General features: G+C 36.0%; 1 protein-coding gene across 1 annotated transcript in view; it reads left to right on the top strand.

The window, feature by feature from the left end:
• The window catches only part of kif6 (kinesin family member 6), a 677,660-nt gene that overhangs the window by 482,719 nt on the left and 173,638 nt on the right, over positions 1-21,303 (top strand). The window contains exon 14 of the mRNA XM_065274836.2: positions 9,103-9,205. Within this exon, the coding sequence (XP_065130908.2) occupies positions 9,103-9,205 (103 nt within the window). The remainder of the gene's footprint in view (positions 1-9,102; positions 9,206-21,303) is intronic.

Genomic DNA, 21,303 nt, shown 5'->3' with positions numbered 1-21,303 from the left:
GTTTTTAGTAGCAATTTAGCAAGCTACAAGCCATCAACGAACACCTCACCCACTACATCCAGTAAAGACCAGCTACAACGACTAAAAAAGTGAGCGTTTCTGAGCCGGAGAAGTTTAACGGCACTGCCAAGAATATCAAGTGGTTTATTCATCAGTTAGAGATTTACTTTCATGATCATGAGGACGAACAAATATCTGAAGAGAAGTGGTGTGCAGAAGTCATGTCCCTCCTTACTGGGAAAGCTATCGAGTGGGCCACGGCTGTTTGGGAAACTGACATGAGGCTTAGTACATTGTACTCATACTTCATTCAACAACTCAAAGAAGTTTTTGAATACCCAGCAGGAGGTAAGAGCGCTTCTTCACAAATCATTCACATGTCACAAAATCATCGCCCCGTTGCTGAGTACACCATTGAATTTCAGATCCTAGCAGCACAGAGTTGATGGAACGATAAATCGCTGAAGGATATTTTTCAGCATAGTTTGGATGTGGGACTGCAGGCTAAGTTGGCATGTAAAGGAGAGATCATTCGTTTACAGAGTTTATTGCCTTGGCAGTCCATATCGATAATCTTATGCACAATGCTCCTTCTAAGTTCCACTCCCGTGCCATGACCAGTATAACTACCACAGTGAGAAAGACGCCAGCTTTCTACTCCATCACCCAGTGAGTCTATGCAGCTTGGTTTTGCTCCCCACTCAGCTGAGGAACATCTCCCCCGCTGTAACCACATCTGTGTTTCTATTGTGGAAACCCAGGACACCGCAACATCTCATGCCCTGCAAAAACTCAACGCAAGAGTAATCTGGTGAGTGAAAAACCCTTTCTACTCTATCATTCAATTCATTTCAATTTTATTTCTATAGCGCTTTTCACAAATGTAAATTGTTTCAAAGCAGCTTTACATGAATAGATGTAGGGGAAAACACAAAATAATCAATAGATAATATAAGAAGAAGAATACAGCTGTTGGTATTAACATCGGCCAGGCGTGGAGCGACTGCCTTCGGGACGTAAAGTCAAATTTAAAACGCTGTTAAACTATTACTGCAGAATTCTGAGGCGTCAATCAATTAAAACCACATATATACACAGACTGACACTGCAAAGTGACCTGAAAGATTTTTTATTGGCATGAATTGGAACGAATGATGGACATACTCCTCGCTGGAAAGTCACATGGTCTAACGTTAGTAGTTAGCCTACTGCTGTAAATACGTAAATGTAAATATGGTAAAACTGCTAAATATTGCATGAAATGCTGTTAATAAGAACATACTGCTACTACTGTTAATAAGAAAGTTTATCGTTTACAGTAACATTTAAGCGATTTTAGACTATTTGAGCGACAAAGATCCTAAAGTGAAATGTTTTCTGTGTGCATACGCGGACAAACTCAAAAGCCCATGCACTGAAACGCGCGTTTCACAAAAATCACGCAAACACATAATTTCTTTCGGCTTGAAAGGAGATATACGCACAATTTATCTTGTAATACCACAGTCTCTGCAAGTATTCTCATTAAAATAGTCGTTTATTATAAGTGATAATCTTCTCCACCGGTGTTAAAGGGACAGTTAATAAATGCTTATGTTTGAGTCATTGTTAATCAAACTACACAAGACAAAAGGAAAATCACTTCTATAGCTTTAAAAAGATCAATTATATTTAGTTTATAGAATGAAAACAGTGATATATTAATTTGAAACTGTTTCTCTACCTAATCAATACTGTTAGATCTTTCTTTATTTGTAACTTTGTTCTTTTCTATTTTATATGCTTGTGATTTCTTGATTTGTTCTTATTTTATTTTCCCACATCACTTTTTTGCTGATCTGAAAATTATTCAACCCATGACTCAAAAAACATAATGTAATTTATTTAACCAGTACTTTATTGTAAAATTAAGTCATTTTAAATTACATGTAGGCCTTCAGGTCCACCCTATTCCAATGCCAATTTAAAATTGTATGGCCTTGCGAATGATGATCAGAATATCGCAAAATGAAATTATTGCGGATGTAAAATAGTAAGGGAATTCTACTTGTTATAGCTTTCCAGATTTATCAACCCATTTAATTAAACATGGTTTATGTTAATAGTCAAGTGTTTACATTTGAAATTTACAATCTAAATTATCTGTCAGAAATAAATAATTAAAATAATGGTCATAATGTATTTTTTTTCTTATGGTGTTATGTTTTTTTTTGTTTCTGCTGGGATGTTGGGTTCCTTCCTTCTTTTTTGTCCTTGCCTTGGCCAATCACATGCCTTAAGAATAAACAAGTTAAGTTACAGCATGTCCCCTAATGAGGCCATAATATTTATTTTGGGGGAGTCCCCCCACCTCGCTGCCCCATCAGAGGCCACGTCGCCCCTCGAGCACCCTTCTCACCTTTTTCACCCCTGACCCGTTTTCATGCCAGAAAAACAACCAACTTTTCCATGACAACATCGAAAGCTCGGCCTAACAGCTGATCATAGCTGGACAATGTAAGAACTGTCCAAACTTATAACATCTCTTTTTAACATATCTTAAAATACATCAGTGCCCTGTGTTTTGCCTCAAAATGGACACAAGTAATGTTTTTTAGTAAGGCATGTTTGTTAAAACTAGTTATATTTCCTAATTAAATTAACCTCTAGTCCTAGTTTAAGATCATTCCTGTCCGGGAAACCACCCCTATATATATTTGTAGTAGTAAAGTGGAGAGTATTGTGGAGAGTGCAGTTCATGGTTCCATAGCACCCTCACCTGTTTTTACTATTTGTTAAATATAGTTTAAAAAAAAAGTTCAATAAATTTTACTTTTTAAAATTGAGACTTTTGACATCATCTATGTATCATTTTTTTAGTGTAAATTGAGTTAGCAAAAGCAGGATAGGCTCCAAATATTGGCTCAAGAAAATCGACAGCCTGTATCGATCATCGGCTAAGGCTGATGAAACAAAAATCGGCATCGGCACGGAAAAATCCATATCGTTTGATCCCTAGTGGTGGGTGCTTGCGTAGCTTCGACGTTTTGCAATTGTGCTAAAGAGGAAAGAGGGTTAATGTGATTTTCTTTAATGAGCTTGCTGAGATAGGTAGATCTGGTGGTTTTTATTGTCTGTCTTTAGTGTTCCATGCTGCACGCCATACCTATAACTTTGTGCTTCTGTAGTTTTGTTCCATTTTTCTAGCTACCTTTTTAAGGGCTGCGGTATGATGGTCATACCATGGAGCTGGCATTTTTTCTTTGATTCTCTTTTTTCTGCTACATGTTTCATTTGGGACAGGTCTGGAAGAGTGCTAATAAAGCTATCTTTAGTGGTGGAAATTATTGTTCTGGCTAGTCTGTAGCATGTTGTGGACCGAGTGATCCTATCTAGAAGTATCGTCTATGAGACAAGGCAATGGTCTAAAACTGCATCGCTCTGAGGTGATATTTCGATGTCATTAATATTGAGCCCGAGTGACAGAATTAAGTCTAATGTGTGTTTACGGCTATGCGTGGGCCCTGACAAATTTTGTTTAATACCGAGAGAATTTAGAACACCCATAAACACTAGTCCTAATGCATCTTTTGGGTTATCAACGTGGGTATTAAAGTCACCAACGATAAGACCTTTATCTTCAGTGACTACAATCTCAGACAGGAAGTCTGTAATTTCTTTAAGAAAATCTGTGTGGCCTGGAGGTCTGTAAATAGTGTCTAAGACGAAAGAGAGCTGTTTGTTGTTACGATCAGTTATTTCCATATTTAGCATTATTTCAAATAAATTAAATTTTAGTACAGATTTATGATTTACTTTAAATATTTAGTTGTATATTGTAGCTACACCACCCCCTCTCCCCTTTGATCAAGGTTCGTGTTTATAATAATAGTCATGTGGGGTGGATTCATTTAAACTAATGTAATCATCTGCTTTAAGCCAGGTTTCTGTTAAACATAGTGCATCTAAGTTTTGGTATGTAATTAGTTCATTGATAATAGGTTCTTTATTGGTAAGCGATCTAATGTTAAGAAGGCCGAATTTTAACATTTGAGTTTCATCTGATAATGTATTGTTTTCTAATTTTATGTTAATAAGATTTGTACTAGATGAGGTAAACGGTGTCTGTATTTGTTTGTTCGAGGAACAGACACAGTCGAAATGTGTTGATACTCTGGTAAAATAGACTCTATGTAAAATAGCTGGGATATATGTGATCTTGACATGTAAAGGCAGCTAACAGACAGCTGGGTAGGCCGATCTGTCTGTTTCCTGACCTGGGCCCTGGATATTCAGAAAATATCACAAGGAAGGCTATTAGTCAGATTTCTAGAGAGTATCCGGGGACGGATGGAGGCCATCTCTCTTTAGCAGGTCAGGTCTCCCTCAGAAATGCTTCCAATTGTCTATAAACCCTACGTTATGCTGAGGGCACCACTTTGACATCCAGCTGTGGAGTGACATTAATTTACTATAAGTTTCATCACCCCCGGTAAGTGGGGAGGGGACCAGAGCATATTACATTGTCTGACATTGTGCAATTTCACACACCTCTTTAATAGTATCTTTGATGATCTCCGACTGGTGGAGTCTGATGTCATTCGTGCCGGTGTGAATAACAATCTTAGATAACTTACACTTAGCATTAGCCAGCACTTTAAGTGTGGGAAAGCGCTCATGTAAGACTCCAGAGGGCTATCCACCACCAAGAAACCCAAGCCAACAGGCGTTGTCGTCCCCATCGTCCTTACCAGCCAGGTCAAAGGGTCTGGCTCTCCACCAAGGACCTCAAGCTATGGCTACTGTTCCGTGTTCTCCCCACGGAAAGGGCAACCCAGTGTACAAAAGGATATTACTCTGTATTCCACATTTGTTCTTTTTTTTTTTCTTCAAAATTAACAAGGTAATAAACCTGAAATAATAAGAAATGCAACATTCTCAAATGCATACTACAAACAGTTCAGTTCCCCTGTTCTTTGCAGGCAATAACAATAAATAACATTAATCAAAAATATGAATTAAATATAAATACACAATAATACTATTAATATACAAATATATAAATACAATTTACATACAAATATATAACAATATCAATAGCATTCAAATATAAAAATACAAATATACAATAACATTATTAGTATTTAAATATATAAATACGAATCAAATACAAATATACTAATAATAATATTAGTAGCATACAAATACATAATAATAATAATAATAATATCATCATCATAAATTTCATGTATAAGCTTCATTTTTAAACATTATACACCATGTTCAAGCCCTACCAAAGTCTATGCAAAAAGCATATAGTCTTTTTAGAAGCAGGAAACTACAGCTCCCAGAATGCCCTGCGGCAAACCAGGAAGTACTGTGTTACGTTAAATGACGGTCCGCGATTCATACAAAATTAAACATTTATAAAGCCAAAGAAAGTAAACACGAATGAAAGGTATGGCACATCAATTTTATAAGTCTAAATGTTGTATATAAGTCGCTACCTAGTTAACTTATAACTTTATAGCGTTATCTTTATCAGTTAACAGCTCAGATGTACCGAAGCATAGCGCTATCTTTAACGTACAATGAATGTAAACACAGTACAACAACATAGCATGGTAACAGAAGATAACATGAAGCATATAACATAAAGGCAGTCAAGAAACATTTGAAATGAAGAGCTTACCAAGTGGCTGCACACCGGGTTGAACGTCAATACAAACTAAATGAATCTCGCGCTTCCTTTTTAATGTATTAAACACCGGTCACATGCACACTCCTCTCTTAAAGAGACACTGCATTATTGGGCTGCTAATGTTTCTCCCTAAATGTTATTTGCAGCATTTATAGCTCTAATTTATAATAAATGTTTGATTAAACATGTACATAAGAAATAACAAAACTTGACACAAATGACAGAACACCACAAAAAACACAACAGCTACCAAGCAAGAGGTTAAGCCCAAGGTATGTTGGACCTTTCAAAATTATAAGACAAATAAATGATGTAACTTACCGTTTAGAACTGCCTGTTACTTACCGTATCTCTTCCTCTTTTAACGTACCACTCCTCAAACCGTTCCACCCATAGACCAACCCCAATGCTGAGAGTCAAGAGCCACCTCCTCTGCTGGACATTGCTGCGGAGCCAGCATTAGCTGTCAGGGAGTTGGTAGACTCTTGACGATGTGGGGGTCGGCTCCACTATCTGGTAGATTGGGAGGGATACGGTCCAGAGGAAAGGTCTTGGTCAGCTGTAGACGACATCTTGGATCCCAATCTCATTGAGGAATTCAATAGAGCCAGACCAGCAGGGGTGGTGATGGCACAGTGGATAAGACACACGCCTTTGGTGTGAGAGACCTGGGTTTGAATCCATTGTGACACACCATTGTGTCCCTGAGCAAGACCCCTAGTTACTCCCAGAGGCGTCATGCCCATTCAAACTGAGGGGGCACCTGCCCCCTTGGTTTTTTTGGGCCAATGGATTTTGCATCCAACCTCAAAATCAAATAAACGTCCATTAATCTGTTATTTGACTTTTAATCTGTTAATATGCACAATATTATACATTCTGTGCTGCATCCTTGTCACTTTTCGGAGATTTTCGCCGTTTTGATCGTGTTTTGATCATGTTACATTACTTTTATTCTGGCGGCAGCTGGCGCTGCAGTCAGAGCGCAGCCGCAGACGTCATCAGTGTCTGGGCGCGCTCACGAGCTCTCTGCTGTTGCTGGCTTGCTGCTGCATTTGGCTATCTGAGGAATTAAAACGTGTTAGAAACGCTCACAACATTTCCAAACCCCAGTACGCTAATGTGCAGTTAACCTTCTCTGTGTAGAAAATGTATGGTTTTAAATGTGACCGTCTCAACGTTATATTAGCAGAGATTCATCTTCTTGGCACAACGCCAAAGTTCGCCAAAGTTCACGCGGGCGCGGAATCTCACATGCTCACATGAGGTAAAATTTAATGCAAAAATCCGTTCCTCTAATAATTTTATCTAAACATATTTTTTAAAATCATTATTGAACATTAAAATCAATCACGTGGCTATAGCTTATGTAATTTTCGTTGTTTATATACTTTATGGATTTAAAATTACATTAATTTTATATGATAATGTAGTTGTTGTGCAAAATGCATTAATGACACAATTAAACAAGCCATTAAGACTTAAATAAAACATGCCGTTTCAGATGTGAATATGATGCAAATGTGTCATTATTCCGATTGAATAGTATTTGATATGAAAGTTAGTCATCACTTTTATTTTGGAGGTTTTTGCATGAAAGCAGGGGTTTTCAGATTGTTAGAAATGTAAGTGCCATGGAAAAGACTGAAAGCTCTATAATATTTCGTTTGATGTCTGTATATGCACAAATTTCTGTGAGCTGTTGACACTGTGCCCCCTTAAAAAAAATTGGTGCATGACGCCCCTGGTTACTCCAGAGGAGTGCGACCTCTGACATATATAGCAATTGTAAGTCGCTTTGGATAAAAGCGTCAGCAAAGTAAGTAAGTAAGACCTGACCACCCTGCGCCACAACCAAGAGGTCGCCTCCGTAACGTGCCAGGAGGTGCGTCTAGGATGGGGGGTTCTGTAATGCCACGCCAGGAGAGGGAGCCCTCGCCAAGTTCCAGCTGAGCCTCACCCTCTGCTTCTCTCATAATTTCTTGCTCCATTCCTATAAAGCATTATTACATTGCATTCTGTTTATCTGTTGTGACCTTTGCCTGTTTATCTGTACTCACATATTTTGGATTACCCTTTTGTATTGTTTGCCTTGATTGGACTGCATATTGTTATTTGATTGACTGCCTGTTTTCTGACAATCCATTTGCCTTGTGATTTGAATTTGTCTGCTTTGATTTGTTTTATTAAACATCTGCAAATGGATTCAGCCGCTTCAGCGTCCTCATTACAAGTCACTAGGAGAAGTCACACAATACCAGGTTTTTCAAAACTTATCGTAAACCTTTGCATTGCACGCTAATTTACCCTGTTTAGTAAATCTAGCCCTAAAAAATCTCATGGGGTACTTCAAGTAAATTATTTACGTAAAGGGGGTTCGGTTGTCAAAATGTTTGAAAACTCCTACTTTATCATGTATATTATATTTTCATGAGGGCTGGAGTGATTACATATTTAGTTGCTGACAGCTTATGTAACAGACTTTTAAGGGGCTAAAATGAAATGCAAGAGAAATGCAAGATTTGGAAACCAAGAACCAAGAAATGCAAGATTTGGAAACCAAGAAGCATTTGGAAACCTCTTTTGCTCAGCATAATCTAAAAATTAAGGCTTGCTGAAAAACTTGATTATTTTCGACTGGATACCTGCAATAGCCAATAAGAGACAACTTTCAACCACTGTGTCAGACCCAGGCCTGCATCCAAGTGGCAGTATTTTACCCCCACTGCTCTCCCTTCTTTATCTAGAGCCATCCGAATGTTTATTCTGCTGCTTCTATGTTGTTGCCTATGGCTCTTCTTCATTTAGCACCAGTTAAGCACAGCGTGGCGTGGGCCTTGCTCAGAGTCTTTATTGGCATACACATGGTCCTCCTACAATATTCCATCAGCTCTTGGTATTTCTTCCTCTTTCTCTCTTGAGCATCTCCCAGGGCACTTTCAGCTCTAACAAGATTAGTTGTTTTGTGCCCTCAGAGACCAAGATGATTTCAGTTCTTAATGCAAGAACTGTCACAGCATATTTCTTTTTTTTCTGAAGTAACAGTTGATTATGCTGTTAAGTTTCTGTAAAATCTCAAAGCACTGTGGAATCATTACCACAGTTGTCAGGTGTGTGGTGTGCAGTTCAGTCAGACTGTCTAGTGTGTGCCTTTGAAGGATAATAATGTTAAAAAGCTGTCCTAATGTCTGTGGTCTCCAATGGATAAAAAAATATGTTAAGATATGTTAAAATCATCTATTGTGCCTCTAACATGTTTACTTTAAAAATCACTAAGGAAGGCATGAAATGTTAATTCACGCTTAAAAATGGTTGGTTATTTTTCTTGAAACATCTTTTCGCAAGAATAATATTTATTCTATGTTTTTCATTATTGTATTGTTTTCATTGTCTCTTAACTATGATGTACTTTACCTTATCAGTGCCAGAGATGTCTGTTGGTCAACTAGAGGCATTTGAAATCTTTTTGAGAGACCATGAAGATCATTTAACAATTGAAGACAAGAAGACCATACTAAAAGAGAGGTTAGTGTAACACAGACAAGTTTTCCCATTTTCCATTTTTAATTATTTTTTAACCTTACAATAACCAGATAAAAATATGCTTTAGGCACCAGTCCTGACAATTATGAATCACCAAATTGAGGTTCATATAAAGTGCACTGTAAAAAATGCTGTGAAATTTTTAACCAATCTTTTGTGACCAACTCTTTAACCACATACCCCAACTACTTATATAAACTTACCTGCTTTTTACATAAATATATATTAGTAGTAAATATAGGCGACATACTGTCACATAAAAATGATTGATGGTGCCCTTTGACCTGCGAGGGAGGGGCTGACCTTTTGACCTGCGAGGGAGGGGTGACCTTTGACCGGACCACCCACGTCGTGAACCTTTGACCTCCTGGGAGGGGCTAACCTTTGACCGGACCTCCCACATCGTGAACTTTTGACCGGGACCACCCACGTCGCGCTGAACTTTTAACCGGACCGCCCACGTCGCGTTGAACTTTTAACTGGACCGCCCACGTCACGTTGACATGTTTACGTCCGGGGTTATCTCCGGGGCGCGTTAAATCATGTCCTCCTACGATAAAACACTAAAAACAGTGTTTACACAAGTGGTCTTCATTAAAACACATTCCATGCTCCCATCATAATTTATATAAGGTGGGGCATAATATGTATAATAAAAGCCAGGGAAATCAGAGTTACGACAAAATCATAACTTTTTTTACGAAAAAAATGTAACTTTTAACATGCATTGAAATTTTAACATGCACCTTTTTAGAATGCGTGACATCGTTATAATCTGCCATGCTGGCATTGAAATATTGTGAAATCCTCTCATTGATTAGTTTCATTAAACACAATTTTTTATGTGAAATGATCAAAGAAATTAAGTGTTCTTTCTTTTCTTTTAAACGTCATCCTGGCTTATAAGGCTATATTCATGGTGAGAATAAGCTGTAATTATATAAAGTAAGATTAGAAAAGATGTTTAAAATGAACTTTCTCTAATAATCTTAGTACTAGGTATGGATTCGCCTGATTAAAAAACATGATCAAAAGTATCAACAGAATAAAAAATGCTTCTCACAGCAGGAGATGAAATACAATCTAAAAGAATAATGAACATTGAATTCTGTCAAGATTAACATTTTTGGTGTATTTTCTCTAGAGATTAAAAACAATGCGTCATTTTTAAATGTCCTATTCTGCATTTTGTATAGATGACCTGTTTTTCAAAACAGAAATTATGTTTTTTCAAATAAACTGTTCAATACAAAGATATGGTCTTCTGCCACTTACACAGATCGTAGTCCTTAAAGTTGCATTCCTGAGAGATGCTTCCACTCCGAATCGTAAATCGTTATGGCAGTGCCCGGGTGAGGACCGAGATATTTTGTTTTTTAACTCGTAAAGCATGTCCAGTCCTCCTGCGATAGCAGGACTGTGTTTATACAAGGGGCCTGCATTAATGCAGATTGCGTTGCTTTCATCATACTAATAAGTACAGCATAAGTAAAGACAAAAAGACACATATTACAAAACATTACTCGTCTAAAAACTGAGACTTTTAACTTTAGGTTATTAGTATATTAGGTTTAGTATAGTTTTCAGACTTTCAGAAAGAACTCATCAACTTAAAGAATAAAGCACTTATCAATTACATTTATTTTAATCTCAGAAACACATTTTCGTCTAGTATTTATTATTGCACCTGAAATACAAGTACCTGAGACATGCTCACACTCCTTAGCCAAAACACTAAAACTTTTAGTGCTTTTGTATTTAATATAATATTTAATAATATTTGACAAATTACTCCATACAAGACAAACAAATTAGATGCATTCAATGAACACAACATACACAATCTTACTTCATCACATGCTTTGAAGCACTCATTTCTCTGTCTCTGCTATTCTCGGTTAGTAATGTCTATAAGACAGAAGTTAAAAATCAAACTACTTACACATTTAAATTTAAAGTCTATTAAATTAAAACACATTTTTGTCAAATGTGTATACAATGTTTTTATGTAATAAATAAAGTTTTGTAGATACATACTCTAGGTAATAACCACATGTAAATAATTAATTTATAAAGCTTTTTCTACTTTATTCTACATCATTATAGCAGGTGATGATTTGGAGCAGCCCAGTGGGCATTTTTTGAAATGTGCCATGGTGAAGATCAAAGCTTACAGTAACCTTATTTTTTATCATATCATCTTCAAATTTGAAACATAGATTGGTCAGACATGTGGTCTTAAGTCTATGTTGTATTTGGGTTGGTATGGCACATTTAATATGACATTATTAATTAAATAAAAACACGTTTAATTTTAATAAAACATTTTCACCACACTTCAGTGTCTATAACATTTAGCTTTTTTTACATATCTGAATTCTGATAACTGAGAAGTAAAGACACAAGTGTCTTCTTTTTAGAGATATCAAAATTGTGTCTGTAGGTCAATGGGTTTTGGAACTACAGTTTTTTTAGTGTGGGCATGTAAATTTCATGATTTGGCCTGAAAACGGCTGTCTGGATTAACAGGTTAATGTCAGTTCAGTCAGAACAACTTTTGTCATACACAATTGTTTAAAGATTAGAATAAACAACTTGCGTCTAAAATATGTCATCAACCCCATAAACGCGACATGTCATTTATACAAACTAACAGTTTATACAATGTACTAGTTGCGCATTAATAGTATATTTTGCAACTGTTTTTACTATTTGAGCTCATGAGCGTATATTTTTTAAAAGTTTTCCAGATAGATGAAATCACTATTGTGTGAGGTCTTCAAAAAGATTTATGTTTCTAAACATTTAGGCTTGTGAAGTGATTATAACTGTTTGTTAGAAACACTGGGTACAGCTTGCTGTTTTTTAAAATCAAGGGGCCATATAAAATTACGTTAAAGTTGGTTCTCTTTTGAATAGTTTCTCTGCAATATCATCGTTTAGAACACGCGCAACATATGTTTGATATAATTCTTGTTACGAACATAATATTCTTGATGGTTGCAACAAAGATAGTACTTGTACACCAGGGCATACTCTTTGGACCATTTAAAGGTAAAATGCTTCATCATTCTTGTAAATGTTAGCACCCCGACATTTTCTGAAGCTTTCTATAAAAATCTAGACCGAAGTAAAACAGTTTGCACACTCTTATAGTGAAACATCTTGGTGATGATGTAGACAAAATAATAAATTGATGACATTAAGACAGAGAAGCCATAGGTTTTGAGTGTAAATGGTTGTTTTTATGATACATTTTACATTTCACAATTCTCTAGGAGTGAGTGCTGATTTAACAGTGGTAAACTGTTATCATGCCACAATCCTGAAGGTTTATAAGCCAAACAAGAGCCCTTCAACACCTCACACCATACTGATTTTGTTTAACTGTAAAATGATGTACAGACGAGTTCAAATTGTAAAAACAGTAGTAAGAAAACTAATAATGTTTAACTAGTACAATCATCACTTATAGTTTTGTCATATGATGATGATATGTTGTTTCATCTTTTAGGTGTTTGTTGAAGTATTTTGGCACAACTGTTTATTCCAATCTTTAATCAGCCATACATGACAAAAGTTTTTTGTTCTTGTTTATTTTAGTTTAACTCATCACACTAATTTATGCAAACAGAAATTGTAAGATTTCATGTTTTCAGGATTCAAGTGCACAACACATTGCGATTACTGTCTCAACTCGTTCTCTGATTTATCTAGAATATCTACAAAGTAACGATTGTTAAGATCTTCATGCACAGGGCTTACCCACAGAGTGTTTGCTCTGGTCTCATAAAAACAACCATTTACACTCAAAACCTATGGCTTCTCTGTCTTAATGTCATCAATTTATTATTTTGTCTACATCATCACCAAGATGTTTCACTATAAGAGTGTGCAAACTGTTTTACTTCGGTCTAGATTTTTATAGAAAGCTTCAGAAAATGTCGGGGTGCTAACATTTACAAGAATGATGAAGCATTTTACCTTTAAATGGTCCAAAGAGTATGCCCTGGTGTACAAGTACTATCTTTGTTGCAACCATCAAGAATATTATGTTCGTAACAAGAATTATATCAAACATATGTTGCGCGTGTTCTAAACGATGATATTGCAGAGAAACTATTCAAAAGAGAACCAACTTTAACGTAATTTTATATGGCCCCTTGATTTTAAAAAACAGCAAGCTGTACCCAGTGTTTCTAACAAACAGTTATAATCACTTCACAAGCCTAAATGTTTAGAAACATAAATCTTTTTGAAGACCTCACACAATAGTGATTTCATCTATCTGGAAAACTTTTAAAAAATATACGCTCATGAGCTCAAATAGTAAAAACAGTTGCAAAATATACTATTAATGCGCAACTAGTACATTGTATAAACTGTTAGTTTGTATAAATGACATGTCGCGTTTATGGGGTTGATGACATATTTTAGACGCAAGTTGTTTATTCTAATCTTTAAACAATTGTGTATGACAAAAGTTGTTCTGACTGAACTGACATTAACCTGTTAATCCAGACAGCCGTTTTCAGGCCAAATCATGAAATTTACATGCCCACACTAAAAAAACTGTAGTTCCAAAACCCATTGACCTACAGACACAATTTTGATATCTCTAAAAAGAAGACACTTGTGTCTTTACTTCTCAGTTATCAGAATTCAGATATGTAAAAAAAGCTAAATGTTATAGACACTGAAGTGTGGTGAAAATGTTTTATTAAAATTAAACGTGTTTTTATTTAATTAATAATGTCATATTAAATGTGCCATACCAACCCAAATACAACATAGACTTAAGACCACATGTCTGACCAATCTATGTTTCAAATTTGAAGATGATATGATAAAAAATAAGGTTACTGTAAGCTTTGATCTTCACCATGGCACATTTCAAAAAATGCCCACTGGGCTGCTCCAAATCATCACCTGCTATAATGATGTAGAATAAAGTAGAAAAAGCTTTATAAATTAATTATTTACATGTGGTTATTACCTAGAGTATGTATCTACAAAACTTTATTTATTACATAAAAACATTGTATACACATTTGACAAAAATGTGTTTTAATTTAATAGACTTTAAATTTAAATGTGTAAGTAGTTTGATTTTTAACTTCTGTCTTATAGACATTACTAACCGAGAATAGCAGAGACAGAGAAATGAGTGCTTCAAAGCATGTGATGAAGTAAGATTGTGTATGTTGTGTTCATTGAATGCATCTAATTTGTTTGTCTTGTATGGAGTAATTTGTCAAATATTATTAAATATTATATTAAATACAAAAGCACTAAAAGTTTTAGTGTTTTGGCTAAGGAGTGTGAGCATGTCTCAGGTACTTGTATTTCAGGTGCAATAATAAATACTAGACGAAAATGTGTTTCTGAGATTAAAATAAATGTAATTGATAAGTGCTTTATTCTTTAAGTTGATGAGTTCTTTCTGAAAGTCTGAAAACTATACTAAACCTAATATACTAATAACCTAAAGTTAAAAGTCTCAGTTTTTAGACGAGTAATGTTTTGTAATATGTGTCTTTTTGTCTTTACTTATGCTGTACTTATTAGTATGATGAAAGCAACGCAATCTGCATTAATGCAGGCCCCTTGTATAAACACAGTCCTGCTATCGCAGGAGGACTGGACATGCTTTACGAGTTAAAAAACAAAATATCTCGGTCCTCACCCGGGCACTGCCATAACGATTTACGATTCGGAGTGGAAGCATCTCTCAGGAATGCAACTTTAAGGACTACGATCTGTGTAAGTGGCAGAAGACCATATCTTTGTATTGAACAGTTTATTTGAAAAAACATAATTTCTGTTTTGAAAAACAGGTCATCTATACAAAATGCAGAATAGGACATTTAAAAATGACGCATTGTTTTTAATCTCTAGAGAAAATACACCAAAAATGTTAATCTTGACAGAATTCAATGTTCATTATTCTTTTAGATTGTATTTCATCTCCTGCTGTGAGAAGCATTTTTTATTCTGTTGATACTTTTGATCATGTTTTTTAATCAGGCGAATCCATACCTAGTACTAAGATTATTAGAGAAAGTTCATTTTAAACATCTTTTCTAATCTTACTTTATATAATTACAGCTTATTCTCACCATGAATATAGCCTTATAAGCCAGGATGACGTTTAAAAGAAAAGAAAGAACACTTAATTTCTTTGATCATTTCACATAAAAAATTGTGTTTAATGAAACTAATCAATGAGAGGATTTCACAATATTTCAATGCCAGCATGGCAGATTATAACGATGTCACGCATTCTAAAAAGGTGCATGTTAAAATTTCAATGCATGTTAAAAGTTACATTTTTTTCGTAAAAAAAGTTATGATTTTGTCGTAACTCTGATTTCCCTGGCTTTTATTATACATATTATGCCCCACCTTATATAAATTATGATGGGAGCATGGAATGTGTTTTAATGAAGACCACTTGTGTAAACACTGTTTTTAGTGTTTTATCGTAGGAGGACATGATTTAACGCGCCCCGGAGATAACCCCGGACGTAAACATGTCAACGTGACGTGGGCGGTCCAGTTAAAAGTTCAACGCGACGTGGGCGGTCCGGTTAAAAGTTCAGCGCGACGTGGGTGGTCCCGGTCAAAAGTTCACGATGTGGGAGGTCCGGTCAAAGGTTAGCCCCTCCCAGGAGGTCAAAGGTTCACGACGTGGGTGGTCCGGTCAAAGGTCACCCCTCCCTCGCAGGTCAAAAGGTCAGCCCCTCCCTCGCAGGTCAAAGGGCACCATCAATCATTTTTATGTGACAGTATGTCGCCTATATTTACTACTCGCGTATGAACTTTAAAAACACATTGCATATGGCGACCATGTGCGCGAGTACTCGCGTCTGGCGCTCATAAAAAAGGGTGTCGCGTGTAAAGCGCAATGTATGGAATTTGCATTGCATGTAAACAATATATGGAATCATATTACAGCACAAACTTAAAAGATCCTGCAGTGCAGCCTTACCGAAAGTTGCCATGAAGGATACGAAAGTGAATTACTGTGTCTAACACTGTAGGACATGTAACAGTTATCCGCCATTACGTGAGTTTGCGTGTCCTCGTTTGTAAACAATGCGAAAGTTTTTCAATCCAAAGCGTGCAGTCTGCTGAGGTCGCTTATGTAGGCTGAACTGCACAAGCCATAAGCATATTACATGATAGCAAATATAAATGAGGATAAATTACTTACTTTCTGGAAAATATCCTCCTCCAGTGGGTCTTCCATTGTTCTTCTTCGGGAATGTTAACATTAAAGATAAAAGCTTCTCTTCCTCAATGTCCAGACATAAATGAAGATCTTACTCACGTATGTGTATAAAGTTTTTTATCCAAACATGCAGTAAAGTCTTTAAATCTGATAAAACTCTACGCTTTGTTTGTCATTGTTTGAACTGTTTGTCTGTTCATTACCATGTGAACAGCGGGTACCGCCTGTGGGCATGACCACATTAGAGATAATGAGTCAGCCAGGAAAAAAGTACTCTCTATACTTCAATGCAGATTATATAAACAGGCAATATTTGTTTTCAATTATAATTAGCTAGTTTAAAAGTAGACATTTCAGGCTTTCTTTGGATATGGGTCTCATGTTTGTGTGATGAGTATCAGCAGAGTAACTTTTTTTTTTAAAAGACAGCTGGTGGAGACAGAAATGTCTGAATGCCCACCCTGTTTATTTTCTTTATTTGACAAAAACACAAAGATCTGTAGTTATTGTGAATGTACACAAATGAAAGAAGACCCTTCACAGTTTCAAATGATGTCAAACACGTAAGTGTATGATTATTATTAATGGAATATTTTAAGTTAATTCTGCTATGATAAGGAGAAAACACGTCAAAACGCGGCGCTGAGTTTTTGGACCCCAGGGGGTTAAAGTGTATTTCACCTGTACTGTATTGTATTCTATTATACTAACGGAAAGACTAGTCTGATAGCATTAATGTATCACAGAAATGAACTAGGTTTTAAAGTTCAGTTGAACTGTATTCTTTAATAATTATATTATTTTAAGGAAGCTTAGTTTTTTCAATTCAACATACTATTTTAAATGTTGACATGTGAATAGTTTATATATAGTTAGGAGTAATGATGAATTATGTATGGTCTGTAAAATAAATAACATAAATAATAAATAAAGTCATTGCAATCATGGGCGTAGATTTAGGGTGGGACGCTAGGGACATGTCCCTAGCAATATTCAGGGAAGACTGAATTGTCCCTAGCAATAATTTCGACCAAACAATTAATCTGTATTTATATATAACCACTAATGTCCTTCTTATTCTTGTGTTTTCTATTTTTTACTTATTATATTTTTTTTCAGGAATCATTTAAATGAGACTAGAAATCTTTTGCAATCCCGTTCTGTAAAAATGACGCTCTATGTGGTACACAAACGGTTAACAGCTTTCGTTCTCTGCAATGCCCGCCTCCGTAACTCACATCGCTAATATGATTGGCTTTGCATTTCTTTAGTCCCGCCTCTCTAATCACATTGCTAATATGATTGGATTAGCATTTCTTGAGTCCCGCCTCTCTAAATCACATCACTTTATGGGCTTGTCTTTACTCGCTACGTGTGATAGGATGGTTTCACTTTGTACAACGCGCCAAAGTTCACTCAACAAGACGCGCGTGATTATTCGGGCTACAGGTAAGTGAGGAAGAAAGTATTATTATACCCACTGTAACTGTTTCATTCACAAAATACGGAACAAGTTGTGTCACATAATGATTCAAGGACAGTGTTGTCACCAATACACGACAATCCCATGTTAACCTGAGGAGTTGCAAACTTTTGTCAACCTTTTATAAATGGGGTAGCAAGGTTATTTAGGGGGTCCCTAATCCATGAAAGAAAATAACCCAAACATGGTAAAAACATGAATTCATGTCATGATTGCTGAATACTTTACATTACTGCACTGTGGTCATTACTTGCACAGATGTAGACATAATGTAAGGTTGCATTTTAAACTTAAAATTATTTTTTTTCACACTGATTAACTGTCTGTTAATGAAAAGAAGATTTAATGTGAACTACAGAAACGTTAATAAACGTTGTTCAGGAAACAGCATGATATACATACCTACTTCAACACTGAGATTTTTTTTGGCAAAATTAAATTAAGAATTATATATTAATTGCATATTCTTCATTGTTATAAAGTAAATATGGTTATATATTACAATGTGATTTTCTTTTTTTTTGACAAAGACTTAAACAGTTACTGTTTATTAGGCTCTAGGACATAACTAATTGTTTATTAGAAATTTGGGATGGCCGGGGGTGGCGAGTCAGATGTTACTGAGTAAAGTGCATACTGAGTTGTCTGTTGTTTGTGTCAAGTAAACGGTGATAAACAGTTTTTGCAATGCATTTTATTTATGTCCCCACCAATGCCAGAATCAAACCTACGCCCTTGATTGCAATGCATCTATATATATCAATTGTAAAAGTTACAGATATGGTGATTAACATTTGCGACCCGTCACGGAAACCAGTGACAAAAGTCGGCAGCACAACTTTCGAGATAATGAGAAAGAAAGTTTTATTTTTCAAAATTGGTGATTTTTGTTTTTTTTGCAGAATCTGTTAGTTGAGATCACGAAGAAGCCTCTCCCTGTTTGAGATAGCAGTTTTTGTATATTTAAAAGTGAACATTTTGCGGTTGAAATTGGCTTGTTTTTCTGGAGATTAGCGTGCAGCGGGGGGCGTCATTGTCTGTGTGTATTTAAATACTGCATAAGCAGTGTTTGTTTGTTTTTGTGTCACTGGCTTGTTCGACTTTATGCGGTGCCGCAGTCGGATGATGTCAAAGTACCGTGAGAGCCACACCCACCAACGGGGGGGGGACAAGTGGGTATGTTGTCCCGGGCCCAGGGGGGGCCCCAGAACTGGAACCTATGGAATAATTGTTAAAAAATAAAGAAAATAGGCATAATTGTGGAAAAATATCTAATATTTCAGATACATAAAAACTTTTTCTTTGTTTTCTTCCTGTACTTGAAATAGTGGTCAAGAAGCCCCCCCCCCCCCCGCCCAACACAAAAATGGTTTGGCCACTGATCAAAATTGAATGATGTCATTTGATTTGAAGTTCAGTACGCTCAAAATGTCCGGTCAGACTCAGCACAAGTCCGGTGCTCAGAAAAGAAAAGAAAAAGAAAAGAGAAGAAGAGAAGAAGAAAATAGAGGCCTTAGAAATGTTATAAACAAATATTTAAAAAAATGTGGCGATCAGGGACATGCTGGAACTAAAGTCAACATAGAGCAAGGTAAGAAACAGCGCAGCCAACGTTTAACTTACGAGCCTTGTAACAGGCCAGCTCTAATGTTAACGTCCTTTAGCTTGTATAAAATAGAGATGCACCGATTGACTGATATCAGTCTGACATATCATATGCCGATTTTATGCTGGTAGTTACCCAGGACAGATAGCAAGCACAGTTGGGCCGATTCCGGCTGAAATGCGTCGCGGTTCGCATTGGTGATTGATTATTATTATGGCGAGACACGGCAGGCAAACACGTTGTTTTTTTCACTGGTCGATGTTGAGAATTTGGGCTATTTGTCTTCAATAAAATGTCTTCTTTCAGACCTGTGGTGAAAAAAAGTCAAAAGTACACATTTTAGGTCTTTATTTTAACCTGTAATACAAATTATTTGTCTTAATGTCAGTATACTATTCCCAGCAAATGTAGCTTATCACTATTGTTTACTCATTTAATGTAAAAGATTTAACTTAACACAACAAACAATACATCATTAGAAAGGTCTAAGGCTCCAGCATTTGTGTTTGACGTTTATTTTATTTAGATAAATCTTTAAGTTACAGTAATGCTTTGATTTGTGTCACGAGTTATGAAAAGGAAAATCGGAGTTCATACCTGTAAAAGTAAATATAACCCTCAGTCGCATTCTTTGAGAAAAATCTAATGCCTGCTCATCATGAAAGCTCTTCACAAAACATTATCCCTCGGGATTTGGTTCAAAGGCGTGCATGTTTGAAGAAATATTGATTGATTTTATATGTTTACTTCAAATTTCTAAAGAGAGGAGTAATATTTATTCAATTTTTAGTCCAAACATGGCGATATACGTGATGCCTGAGGGCGCCCTCGTGCAGAGACAGTCCAGATTTGACACACAAACGAGAGGTTGGGTCAGTGTTATCATACACCGTATAAGGGAATAGCCTGCTGCTAAAAACATGCACATAAAGAAGTTTTGACGGATAAAACAAGAAGAAAATAAACTCAGTTGGGATTATGTATGGTCTATCTGTGTTCTTCCAGTCATGTCGGGTATTTTAATAACCAATACAGTAGCTATATTTATTATAATGCAACGCTTATAAACATAGCCTTTAGCACTGTAGAATACAATAACTTTATATTATAGTGTCATTTTATGATCCAAAGCCACATCAGCTCACAAATGGTTATTTAAAACACTCGAATTCTGTTATAAAGTGAGTTTGTAGCAAAAACAGTTATAATCCCACTATTTGTTGTGATTTGATGGTGTGCTAAGCTAAGCTTATGCTTTTAGTGCAAAGGCTTCATGAACTGTATCTAATTTTAGTTTGGGTATGACTTATTTGGGGTTTTCAAAAGGTTGACGTTTAACTGGTTTTCATAATAATGAGTGCATTCACACTGAGTCTATTTTTGCTGCGCTGATCATGCTTATTAAAGTGAAACACACTTTTAATGGACAAAATAAATATAATTTCACACAAACAGTGCCACAGATTTTGCATGTCTAGTGTGTTTTGATAAGAACTGCAGTAGGCTATGTCAGAAAAGAAAATGAAGGCATTTATTGAAAATGTACGCATTAGGGCACCGAGCACCAGAATGGCCTGCACCGAAAGGTGCAAAGCCCTATTGTTTTTGCTCGGATTATTATTTTTATTATTATCATTATTATTTTAACACTTTTGGACATTTTGGGTGCCTTAACATACTCGAAAACTCTTGTAATTTGGCACAGCCGTCAGAGGCGACAAATTCATGACGAAATCAGAGAAACAGGAAGTCACTAT

This window comes from Paramisgurnus dabryanus, chromosome 17 (genome assembly GCF_030506205.2).
Source record: "Paramisgurnus dabryanus chromosome 17, PD_genome_1.1, whole genome shotgun sequence".
Classification (NCBI taxonomy): Eukaryota; Metazoa; Chordata; class Actinopteri; order Cypriniformes; family Cobitidae; genus Paramisgurnus; species Paramisgurnus dabryanus.
This window is presented reverse-complemented; position numbering and strand designations above follow the sequence as displayed.